Genomic DNA, 13250 nt, shown 5'->3' with positions numbered 1-13250 from the left:
ATGGGAAGAGCGTCCAACCCGAGGAGGAGGAGGAGGAGGAGGAGGCGGGTCTGCAATACTCCACCGCACGGACAAGTCGGAAGCGTGTCCTCGCGCGTGAATGCTCGCTAGTACACCCGTACTCAGCGGAAAAAGAATGGAAGAGAAAGGGCAGGAACGGGAGCTAACAAGGTGGTGGTGGTGGAGGAGGAGGAGGAGGAGGAGGAAAAGGAGGAGGAGGACGGTGGCGGAGGGAGCGGCACTGACGGGAGCGGCACAGGCGTTAGCGGCCTTGGCGAGAGGCGCGGTTGGAGCGTTGAGGGGGCAGGGCGGCCGCGATCCTGGCGGGCGGCATCACGGCAATAGGGAAGACGGGGGGGCGTCTAGTGGCATCGGGGCAGGGCAGCGGCGATCCGGGCTGGCGGCGTCACGGCAGCAGGGAAGACAAGGGGGAAGAGAAGGAGGAGGAGGAAGAAGAGAAGGAGGGAGAGGAAGAAAGAAGAGAAAGGGGAAGGGGAGGAGGAAGGAGTAAGAAGGGACGCGGTTCGCAACGGTGACTGCCTGCCAGCAGCAGAAAGCTCCCAATGAGATACATCCAAGGCTGGGTGCTATACGACATATACATCAAGTTTGATATTGATAAGGGCTAGGACCCCGCATCACTGGGCAATGTATATTATGTCCCTCATCTTGGGGTGAACTTATTGTCCATTTAGTAGCTTTACCAATTGGAGCGAGCAATTTTCTTTAGAGAAACTACAGTCTATGTCATAGACTCTCAAACTAGTTTAGTGAACAAGGCATAACCTAGTGGCCTCTACATTATGACCTAGTTTCTTTCCCAGTCGACTACTAAGGACTCAAAGTTCCACTACTTCCAGGCTTCAACCACCAAACGAGAGCCTATGAACAACAAGCACCTTTGATACTATTGCTTAAGACACCTTGGGTATGACTCCAATACCTGAAACACTAATGCATGCTTCCAAGCAAACAAAGACTTTCTCATGGCCTTAAATGGTGGGCCTTCTAATTCATTGGCATAAACTTGCGGCATTGCTTTACAAGTGCAGACAGCTGAAGTGAGTAGTTTTATCCAAGGATGGATGTGGCATGCTCCTCTCCACACGAGTTGCGCCTCCTCATACGACCAAAGGTCGTGCTTTGGAGTTTCCAGAGGCTGCTGTGTACAATGCTTACAACCTCCCTCCTGCATTTGGGCTAGCCAACTTTCCACCACTAGAGCTCCATGTGCCACCAATCATAAGAAATATGACACCCTCCTCGGCCTCCAGCTATCCCATAGGTGGCGCCAAAAGGTCCGTTGGAAAACCTTTGTGATGCTGTGCTCCGCCCAGTGCCTGCTACGTGATGGTGCCCAATCCATGTTCTCCTAGGAGTACGTGTCTGCCAATCCTGGTAGTGTACTTCAGGAACTTCGGTGGCTTCTTGGTGACTGCAGTGGCCGGCCATAGCCACTCTCACGGATCCCACTCCAGCTCATTAAGTGGCTTGCCCTCCCAGATCCAGATGCGCCACTCCTTGAGCTCCTCCCAGAAGACATAAGGGTCCAGCTGCCATGTCTTCCCCTGAAGGCCAACCACCCGAATCCCCCTCCATGGGAGGACAACTATCCCCCCATCCTACTACCCTTTGTCAAGGGCTAGACGCCCCTCCTTCTGTACGGTGAAGAAAGTCCCATGAGGGGTGCCTTCCACTCTACCTGCCACCTGTAGGGGGATACTTGCTGGTAAGAACTTGGCGGCCTATACCTCCTCGGGCTCTACCGGCTCTCGTCTCGGGGAGGCAAGCCACTCCTAAGGTATAGCTGTGTCTATCTCCCTTCTCGCTCCACTCCTCTCTGGCAAAGTGATGTCCGCTACAACACCCCTCATCCATCATCCTGTCCAACTTCCATCATGTCCTGATGGTACGAGCCAAGCCGGCCTCCCACCTAGCCCATTGGATGTGGGGGCGCTTACCAATCTGTACCTCCTCCCGATCTTTGACCTGGGGGTTGTAGATCACAGGCTGGCAGTCTATCTCCTCCTGGCAATGTGGGGGGCTCTAAATTAGGGCCTTATGGAGGCCTTCCACGCACGAAGCAAACTGCGTAGGAAGGGGGATCTGGGGGGGGTGATCTGGGCTGCCGTGAAGATCCATCTCAGGGACAGCCTCCACTCACTGCCAAGCCTCGCCGCGAACTACTAGCTTGCCCAAGAGGGCCATACTCTAATACTCTGGATCTATGATCCCCAGCCCTGCTTCTGACCAATGCCGGATGATGGTTGCCCATGCCACCTTGACCTGGGAATCCTTGGAACCGTTTGAGAAAGTTCTGCACTAGGCGGCGAAGCCGTACTACACAGGATGAGGCGAAGCACCAACACGAGCTGATGTACCAAGGCGTCGCTAGGAGGACCTGGTTAACTACTAGGGCTCGACCTCCTAGGGAAAGGTGAGCAGTACTCTAGTAGGTTAGCTTCCTCCAAATAGATTCAAGGACTGGAAGAAACTGCTAGGTAGGAGTGATGTTGAGTCCCACTTGGAACCTTAGGTAATGGATGGTCTGCCCTTTGCACACCCATTTGAATCCCAAGTAAACGCCCCATTCTGTGCTAGAGTCTGGGTTTGTAAGGAAACTAACCGACTTTCGCTAGTTGATTTTTGCTCCTGTTGCAGTATAGAACACCTCGAGAGTAGGTCTCACTCTCTCCAGCATCAACTCATCGTCCTCTATGTTGAGTGTTGTATCATCTGCATGCTCTAAGTCTATCAGCTCTGTCTCCTCTCTCACAGGAAGTTGGAGGCCGCATAACCTGCTCACACGTGACTTGAGGAAGTGAGACATTGCCTCTACAAAGAGTAGGAACATGTACAAGGCCAAGGGGCAGCCCTGCTGGACCGATCTCTCTAGTCGAAACTCCTCCCCTCGTCTGCCACCTATGAGAACCCTGTTGGTAGCCGATCTATAAAGTGCTGAGACCCCACGGGTTTATGCTTGGGAAAAGCCCAACCTCACCATAGTGCCCTCTAAGAAGTCCTAGTCCACCCTGTCATAGGTCTTCTCGAAATCCAGGAGTAGTACAGCGAGTCCCTGACCACTATGTTGGGCCCATTTTGTCACCTCAAAGAAAGTGAAGACATTGTCAAGGATGCTCCTATCTTGGATAAAGCCTGTCTGTGTCATGAATGATGTCTGGAAACACAGGGCGGAGTCGCCTACTAATCATCTTTGCCAGTGCCTTATAGGCCACTTACAACAAGATGACTGGTCTCCATTGGGATAGCTCCGACCGGTCTTCCCCTTTGGGGAGGAGACTGATAAGACCTGCTGAAAGACTCCCTAGCATTCGTCCAGAAGTGAAAATCTCCTGAAAGGCCAGCAGTAAGGGGTCCTTCACCACCTCTCAGTAGGTAGTGAAAAAGGCCTAAGAGAGGTCATCCTCTCCCGGGCATTTCTGCGTGTCCTGTGAATGGAAAGCCTCCTTTGGTTCCTTCTCTCTGAAGGGGCTAGGAGGGAGCATTCCATCTCCTTTGTTGACAAGGGACGGGATGTGATCCCAAAACTACTGTTTACATCGCTGTCCTCTAGCTGAAGCTGTCTCCTGCTGGAATAGGCACCTGTAGTAGTCGGTGGCAATCTCCATCACCTTGTCTAGAACGAGTCCTGCCATACTGATCCCGAAGATTGTGTATCTGCTCTCTTGAAGTGCAGGGCTGATGTAGTTGGAAAAATTTCTTGCACATCGTGTCTCCTTTCCGTGCCTAGAATGCTGCTGAGGTACAGAATGAGATGTCTGAGTGCTTGTCCTCTAGGCCGGCAATGGCTGCTGGTGCGCGCACCTCGTGCGTGGAAGATGGGATCCCTTGGTTCCTCCTATAGTAATCTCTGCGTGGCTACTAGGTTGCGTTAGAGTGCTCTCTTCTCCTCCCAGCTCTGCTCTGTGGCACAAACTACTAAGAGCTGTTCCTTAGAGAGGACTACGCGTAAGGTCTCTGACTAGGGGGCACTCGTAGAATGTGCCGGCATCTGACCAGAGGTTTCCCTTGCGCATCCCTTCTGAGAATCTACCAAACACACTGTTGTACTGTCGGAGGAGGGGGTGTTGTTGCTGCAAGTGGAGGGAGCAATAGGGGGTAGGTGGGTGTGATGGGGAGGATGGGGAGGGGGGGTTTTCTATTTTGCTGGTGGTGGAGGCATCGGGCACCACAGGTGATTGCGTCAGGCTGGAGCTGCATGGTTGGGGGGACCAGGCGTCGCAGGGTGAAGGCCAACGCATGCCTGGGAGCCTGAGTGGCGTCGTTGAATGTGGAGGGGTTGGAACGTCTGCCTGGAGCGGCAAGGGAGAAGAAACTCAGGGCGGGGAGGGAAGGGGGCAACACGGATGGATTCAGGCAGGCGGGGGTCACTTTGCAAATAGGTTGTAGGCCGGGGGGGGGGGGGGCACAAGAGACGGTGCAGAGGAGTTAGGCGGCAGGCGGTGGGCCATAGGGCCGGGGGGGGCAGCGTGTAGGAAGGCGGTGGGGGGCCATAGGGCGGGGGGGGGGGAGGGCAGCATATAGGTGAGAATGTGGGGGGCGCATGCCCAACGTGGTGGCACAGAGGATGGGGGACAGTGATGCACTGAGAGGGAGGGGGAACAGTGCGATGGCGGCGGTGCCAGGCAAGAGGGACCGGGGCGGGGGCGTGCGATGTTAGTTAGCGAGGGAGGGGGGGTTTGACGGCTGTGATGGCAGGGGTGTGGGCAGTGGCGTGTTAGACGGAGCTTTTGTGATCATTTTCCAGCATTATCCAGCTTATTAAATCAAAATTCAAAATATCAATTCTGAAAATAAATTCAATAATTATTCTAGTACTCAAAAAATTAATTTCACCAACCAATAATTAAATTGGCTAGGCCAATTTGTCTTTTTAAGTATCCTTGAGCAGTAACTGACCCTTAGTCTGACATGAATTACTTAATTTAATGGCTAGTCTCTAATGTCACCACTGACATTAGTCGCTAATAAATTGGTCTATGCCAAAATCTGACACTGGGTACCACCTAGTACATGTCAAACATAACTTATTACAAGTTTTGCCTTTGGCACCGACTGCATCCTTGGGGTCTTTGGCATGTTATCATGAAATAACTGCCATGTGCATCACATATGCTAAAGAAGCTTGCATATTTGATTAATAACTTAATCAAATGTTATTGGCAAGATTAAAGTATCTCAAAATTTCACGTCCTTGTGATAGACCTCCCCCTTGGAAACCTTGCAATCATCCTTAATTGCACTGCATTGTACCAAAGGAAAAGCATATTGCATTGGAAGTTCCATAAGGTATCATAGTCACAACATTAGCCATTGTTGTCCAACCATGCCACATGCCCCAAACCTTGTTGAAAATTTCTAGCCAGCAGAAATAGTCTAGAATTGTTGCTAGAAACCCATTGGATATCTCCATGGCTCATGTTTTTAAACTGTTTTGACTTTTGAACCATAGTAAAGCATATTCTCAGCATAAACCATGGCTGAAATTGTCAATGGCATTTGCTAACTTGTTGATGTCCATGGAACCAGCTATAAACCATTGAAAACCAAGCATAAAACAATCATTTGCTGATCTGAGAACCGATCACAGATTGTTGCGAATGTGACCTCAAACTAATCACAAATTGATTGCAAGAATTGACCAGTAATCAATGTAAAACCCGATGCAAAATTGATCCCAAAAGTGACCATAAACGGTTCTTAAATTGATAAAAAACTGAGCTGAAACTGATCAGATATTGATTTCAAAACTGAGGCAAAAGCTTATGCAAAACTAATCATAAATGGATATAAAAATATAGTTTTAGTGCTCGGGTAAAACTCATACTCATCTATATACATCTCATAGTGACTAGTACACTGAATGGTGACCTCATGGCAGACACTGTTAGCACAATATCTTGGATGCATGCTGAATTCATCCGAGATCCACTATATACGAGAGCTATCTACAATTGGCAGAGTGGAAGTGTTACCTACCCCTTAAGCGTAAGGCAATACTTTGGACCCCTGCTCTGCTGAACTTGTCTGAGCTTGAATTGAAGTCGGTTGTAACTAAAAGGCATCTAGGTAAAGCTGCAACAAGTGAGGTTGGTCTGCCAAGTCAACCTCTTCCATCCACTTTGCATCTATTGATGACACAATGTTGAAGCTTCACCAAGAAGCTTATTGGAAACTTTACCTCTTAACTTTACTTGCCTCGAAACTTTCTTTAGATTGTAGGACTTTTTTCCCTTTAAGCATTGCGATGCTTTATACTTTCACATTGTTGCAATTCCAACTTAACTAATATGCAACATTGCATCTAGTTGACTAGCTCCTCATGTGTACCTAACATGCTAGGAGCACCAAATGCATAAGGAAATATTCTTGTTTGCATACTTTGGACCATTGCAATGTGACTGTGCATGGAAATTTGTATACCACCAGCCATACCAAGATACATTTTCCCGTACATTGCATGCATTACTTGTTGTATTTTTCTTCTTGCAAGCATTACTAGTTACATTTTTCCTTATGATCAACACTATACGGAGCATTTGCATGACTAGGATTAATACCATGAGTCTCAAAGAAAATGGACTGCATATATGCATTGCCAAACTTGCCACTTTATATCCCCACATCATGCCAATATTGCTATACACGGGGTGATGCATATTACCAACCATACTTGGATACACTAGGCCTTGCACACCATGCATTGGTTGTTGCATACCATAAGGAGTTGTGCCATACATTACCGTATGCAGTCCCAAGCCCACCATAGTATGAAAACTAGTGCCACTACCAAAGTATCTTGGCTGTCCCATCATTGCATGTGTGCCCTACCGTTCTTTTTTTTTTTGCAAATAAAATGTGGCTGATTATATTATTAAAAAAAATGATTACAACAGAGTGCTCATGCTCAACAGACATGCCCTGTCGTTGGAAAAGCATTGGGTTGACACTTCCAAGTTGGCCTTGCATATGCATCAATTGCCCCACTGACATCATTTGCTTATGCTCACTATCCACGTTTGGAACATCATGCTATTGTATTGGCCTTTTCTTGGTGCATCTTGCTGTCTCGAAGCTCTCGAAGATGATTTCCTCTTCTTGCCATTCATGGACCTTAAACTATTTGTTCTCACCATTTTCTGAAATATCAAGTCTTGAAAATAAACAAATATTATAATTATTGAGCATACTATGTTGTTTGGGGCGTTTCTAGTGGTATTAGAGCCTTGTCTTGATTTTTACCCCAACACTGGTAGTGTTTACAATTAAAAATTTATTTGCTTTTAGCCCTTGCATTGAGTACTTGAGTATATTTATCTTAGAATCCCAAGGAAGATTCGAGTGCTATCCTACAAGCCGTTCAAAGCCTTAAAGAGGAAAATCAACATATCTGTGAGAAACTTCTCAAACTAGATAAAGTTAAGAAGCCCAAAGGATCCATGCAAAGAAACCCGTCTGCATCAAGAAGACAGTTGGCTTTTGAAATGGATCACGTGGCTTGCTGAAATTTGATAAAAGCAAGCTAAAACAAGGTTTCAATCAAAATTCATCTTTCTAAAATTCTCTAGTAGATATTTTGGACCCTTCAAAGTCATTCACAAAATCAATGAAGTTTCTTATCAACTCGAGCTTCCTGCTCATTGGGAAATACACAATGCTTTCCAGCAAGTTTGTTAAAAGCTTACATAAGACCAGAATTAGAGAAACCCATTTTTAAAGATTTCCAAGAAGTCGAAGAAACATAACAACTCTTGAAACCTTAATAGATTTTGTTTCACAAGGATTGACCCATAAAAAATGGCTCTGTGACACAAAAATTCTTGCTAAAAGTCAAAAACTTACCCATAATAAATGTGCACTAGTAGATGAAAAATGTATGAAGTATTACCTTTAGCCATATGAATAAGCCTTTCAGCTGAGGACAATTGAATAAAAGCCAAATGACTCTCATTATACAATAGAAAAAGAATTTGTATCCTTTTTATTATTTAGCATATTTAGTTGTTTATCAAATTTGTTTCCTTTGTACTTACTAGATATAAAGGAAAGTGTATTAGAGCTGGCCATAAATAAATAGTCATAGGTTATGGTGGAGTCATGCAAGGAGTTAAAGAGAAAATAATGCACACTTTCACCTACATGACTTAATTGCATATGTGTGATTGGAACTCAAGCATATCAAAGTCAAGCTCGCATATAGAAAAGATTACTGTCTTAAAAGTGTGGGCTAGATTTGCTAGAACAAACAATTACAATTATCAATAAGATGATATGATCATAGAATGTTTATACTTTGTACATGTGGAGGTTGAAAGCTTAAAATATACTCATCTTTGTATGGAAAACTCGTATGAAGATTTTTGGGCGGGTGGTGTGCTTAAATTTTAGGGGATTTCTAAATTTTAGAACCTCGGATTAGTCTAAAAATGCTAGTTTTGAAAATAGGGATGACAATTTAAAATAGTAAGTTTTGTATTCTACTAGTACTCGTTAAATTCGGTTGGTTCTATTCTAGCAGTATTCAACCCAAAAAGGAAGGCGATAGAGAAAATACAACTGTTAAGACACTTGTCACACAAGCTTCTAAGTGTCCTTTTACTTGTCACACCTCACGACATGTGGTTCGACACTTGTCTTCTATGACTGCACTTTCCCTTTTTACACTAGCTCTTCCTTTTATCCTATAAAAAGAACTCGTTTTTCTTCATTCTATATCAAATTTCCTTGCTGTAAACTCTTGTACAAGTTGAAGATAGCCTAAAGTTGGCCCAAATATCCCCATATTTTCTATTATTTCAATATTGTTTTAGAGGACAACAAGCTTGTAAACTTATTACAATGGAAATATTCCCATATTTTCTATTATTTCACTGTTGTTTTACAGGACAACAAGCTTGTAAACTTATTACAACCCTTCCTTATTGAGCTCTTTTTTCATTTTTAGAACAAAAACCAAACCATATCAATGTATTGCTGTTCAATGATAGTGAAACACTGATTTTTTATCTTTCTACTCATATCTAGTTAAGAATTTTCTTGTTTTTATTGCACATAAGTGATGCATGTGTAGAATATCTTTTCATGATCTTGTGAGAGTAAAATCTAATTCTCACTCTTTGGTTGATTGTAATTGAGCTCTAAAGGACTTGGGTTATGCAAAAATAAATTCCTTTTCGAGGATAGGGGAGGGATTATTCATCTTCAACACTGAATCTTGTCTCCATTACTTTTACATTTCCATGGTTGTAAATTGCCGTATTTACCTTTAACTATTTGTTCCATCCATTTCTTGAAATATTAATTCTTGAAAATAAACAAATATTATAATTGTTGAGCATACTACGTTGTTTGGGACATTTACAATATGTAATCTTGAAGGATGTCACCTAGCAGTCTTCAATACGAAGAGACGCTCTACTTCAGTCATGTCTGGGCTTCCACCTTGGCGATTGATATCACGTGAGATTGCACAAAATAAAAAAACAAGAATTGTAAACTCTCCGAATAACGTAGTATGCTCAATAATTATAATATTCAATTGCTTTCATGATTTAATATTTCGAGAAATGGAGAAAAAAAATACTCAAAGCTCAGTTACAATCAACCTAAGAGTGAGTAACTTATTTCTGCTTAACCAAAGTTCTTTGTGAAAGAGCTTAGTTACAATCAACTTGAGAGTAAGAAGAAGCAATTCTCACTTTCACAAGATCATGTAAAGATATATATGCACACATGCATCACTTACTATGCACTAAAAACAACTAATTTCTTTATAAGATGAGAGTAAAAAGGCAAAAAATCAGCCTTTCTCCGTTGATGAACAACTGCCAGTACTATATTGATATGGCTTTCTTTTTATTTTTGAAGTGGAAAAAGACCTTGAGAAGGAGGTGTTGCATTGAATTTACAAGTCTACTGTCTTGTGAAACAACATCGAAAGAAGAGGAAATATGGATGTATTCCATGATGGAGGAGTGGAGGATGTGAAGTGATGCTAGGGTTTGCACAGAGAAAACATAGAATGTATGAACATGACTAAATCACAAAAACTCAGACAAGAACATCATAAATGCAAAAACATAAAACACAAATAGAGCAGAAAGAGATCTCCGACATGAGTCAATGCTGCAAATGAAAGAGGGAATATATAAATGCTCAAAGGTAGAGCAATGGGAATAGAGAGAGAGTGATGTCCACTAGAGATCGATTCTAAGGTCTGTAACCATGAGATTAGAGCTAAAGGTTGAAGGCCAGTAGAGTGGAAAGAAAAACACAATAGTCTAGAGGTTGAATCTGGCAAATACAATAGTGTTACCACTTAGATGATGTTGTTACTTGATCAATAACAGCAGTAGGGGATTGGGCGAAGCTGAGGAAGGTTGTGCCAGGCAGCCTACATAAACGTAGGCACCTAGGCAAAAAACTGGTCAACTGGTTGATGATGTTTGCAGCAATAGGAAAACAAAGCCTATGTGAAGGCTTCAGGTGGCTGGCAACAGCTAGAATTAGGTTGCTTGGTGCTAGAAGAAGAATGGCTAGAGTTGGCAAGGATTGACAATTGATGAGAGGAGGTTGAAGATCGGAAACAAGGTGTCAACAGCTATAGAGGGCATGGAAGACTCATGTAACTTGCAAAAGAGGGATGACTTGAGTGGCTAGGTAGCCTCCTATGTATAAATGTGGATTCTCCCAAAATTAGGGTTTTGGCTTTTGGGGGATAGAAACTTTGGAGATCTTTGAGTTTTGGGGCTGTTTTAATGAGCTAATGAAGATTTAATGTGTAATGCATCTTTTTAAGCGTAACTCCCCCTCTTAGACCCAAAACTAGAACCAATAAGGGATTAGAAGCATAGCCGAGCCCATAATATATTCAAAGGTCCCATCCCAAGGCAGCTAGGGCATCGGGCCAAGGGTGTCAAGATCATAGAGATGATTGTTATCTTATCTTGGGAGCCCAAGTCACCCCAAAGAGACTAGACATTGAACAAGGAATCCTCATTAGCTGCCTAGTGGCTTGTCAAGACTGGAATGGCCATTTTGGGGCCCCTGTTTCCATTCCCCATTCCCAATCCTTGTTTCATGCCTATTGCATGCGACTATATAGCCACGTGGAATGACAATTTGTGGCCATCCCAGTTCTCGTTCCCCATTCCCATTTCCCATTCTGTGTGACAATGTACGAACATGTTTAAAACACAAGAACTCAAATATGAATACAATAAATAGAAAAACGGATTGCATTTCTCTCCCTTCATTGTGCAGATTCCCATAGTTGCTGCCGCCTGATTCAAACAAGACATTGCAGTCATCTTTTGAGCTTTGGCTCTGCTATATCAACTTTTCTTCTCATAGCATGATTTAGTGCATCATCACCGTGTTCTTGTATTTCTGAGGTTTTCTTCTCTGGCTGTGTTTGGCGTACACACGCTGTGTTTCTCCCCGCAAACCCTATTGTCTCTTTGGTCTCGTAGTCATTTTTTGTCACAGTTTGCATATGCATTAAAAGTAGGGAATTGGGTAGCGAATAGGTTGACTGTTTGATGATGGTAGTCGCAAGAGCAAAATGCATCCTATATGAAGGCACTAGGTGGTTGGCGGTAGTTGGAATCAAGTTGCTTGGTGTTGAATAAGTGTTGCTGCAGGCAAGGGTTGGACAGCCAATGGAAGAGGGTTGAAAGCTGGAAATAGGGTTCCAACAAGTGGAGAGGGCATGGAATGCTGATGCAATATGTAAAAAAGGGATGAACTGAGTGGTTGGGCAGCCGTGTATTTATAGATATGGATCCTTGTGAAGTTAGGGTTTTGGCTTATGGAATACACAAACTTTGCTAATATTTGAGGTTTGGGGCTGTTTTAATTAGCTAATAAAGATTTAATATGTAATCCATTTTTTTTAGCTTCACAGAGAATGATGATGTAGATGGATAGGGCTAATGTTAGGCTATCTTTAGCTATTGTACAAGAGTTTACAACTGACAAAACTGATGTGGAATGAGGAAAAAGGAGCTCTTTTTATAGGAGGAAGGCGAAGGTAGTGCAAAAAGGGAAAGTGGAGCAGTACAAGACAAGTGTCCACCAGCCATATGTCAGGTGTGACAAGTGGTAGGATACTAGGAAGCTTTTGTGAGAAGTGTCTTGACACTTCTCTTCTTTGTGGCCTTCCTTTTTGGGTTCATGTCAAGAATAGAAACAACAAATTTAGTAAGCATTGCTAGAGCACAAAACTCACTATTTTTAGAATGTCATCCGTGTGATTTAGGGCTAAGTGCTTAAGGTCTGAGTAAATATGTTGCACATATTGCCAACCCTGTTTTGAATTGGTTGAATATTGATGTATGGCAGGCAATGTCTGTTGTACTAGTAGAAACATGATATATAGGCAAGACAAGCTAGTTAGTAGTCTCTAAAACTCATACCTCTCTGTGTTGTCGCACCAGTAGCCTACAAGTTTCCAAATCAGTTTCTTTTTCTTAAAGGAATTTATAAATCTAATGCATAAGCTTCTGGAGAGCATGTACTAGTCTTTAATTGTCAAACAGAAGAACATGACATGCAATCCTGCATAAAGATCTTCCAAGTTTTGGTCACCTGTAAAATTGATTGCAGTAATTCTCAAAAAAGTTATAGCTACATGTGCATCCTTTTTTCTTTCAAGTGCAATGCCTTTTATCTTTTGTTCTGGGATGTTGCTCAACATGAATTTTGAAACAATTGTTAAGCTGAAGCAAATCACAAAATGTGTTTTTTGTAAGCTTGATATGTTAGGAAATATTGAGCTGACGATGCTTATCTTGTTGCCTCAGTCTCCAGAAAATAGTTCATGGCTAGGGTCTCTCATTGCCACGATAATTGGGAACTTAAAGATCTCAATCACCAATGTGCATATTCGATATGAAGATGAAATCAGGTAACCACATGAATAAAATTGTTTTCTTTTACTTTGGTTTTCCATATTTTCATGATTTAGTATTGTAATTGCATGCCATTTCTGCATCTCTAAGTGCTCGAAATTAGTTTATTTGCAACAAGTAGCAGGGCATTCTTGTATGATTTTAGACGGGTTTCTAAACTTTCATGGGATGATCTTTATAGTTCATGTGTTTGTTTTCAGCAATCCAGGAAAGCCATTTTGTGCTGGAGTTAAGCTGTCACGGCTTGCTGCTGTCACAACAGATGAAAATTCTAAGGAGACCTTTGTGCCAAGTGGAGCACTTGATAAGCTTCATAAG

At 43.3% G+C, this 13250-nt stretch overlaps 1 protein-coding gene across 3 annotated transcripts in view; it reads left to right on the top strand.

Moving 5' to 3' along the window:
- LOC148025458 (calcium-dependent lipid-binding family protein) overlaps window positions 1-13250 on the top strand; it is a 222825-nt gene that overhangs the window by 53805 nt on the left and 155770 nt on the right. For all 3 annotated transcript variants that reach the window (XM_087692591.1, XM_087692590.1, XM_087692592.1), the window contains exons 9-10: window positions 12825-12928; window positions 13133-13250. In XM_087692591.1, coding sequence (XP_087548717.1) covers window positions 12825-12928; window positions 13133-13250 — 222 coding nt within the window. The remainder of the gene's footprint in view (window positions 1-12824; window positions 12929-13132) is intronic.

This window comes from Lygodium microphyllum, chromosome 14 (genome assembly GCF_053477565.2).
Source record: "Lygodium microphyllum isolate KBCC chromosome 14, Lygodium_microphyllum_v1.1.10, whole genome shotgun sequence".
Classification (NCBI taxonomy): domain Eukaryota; kingdom Viridiplantae; phylum Streptophyta; class Polypodiopsida; order Schizaeales; family Lygodiaceae; genus Lygodium; species Lygodium microphyllum.
This window is presented reverse-complemented; position numbering and strand designations above follow the sequence as displayed.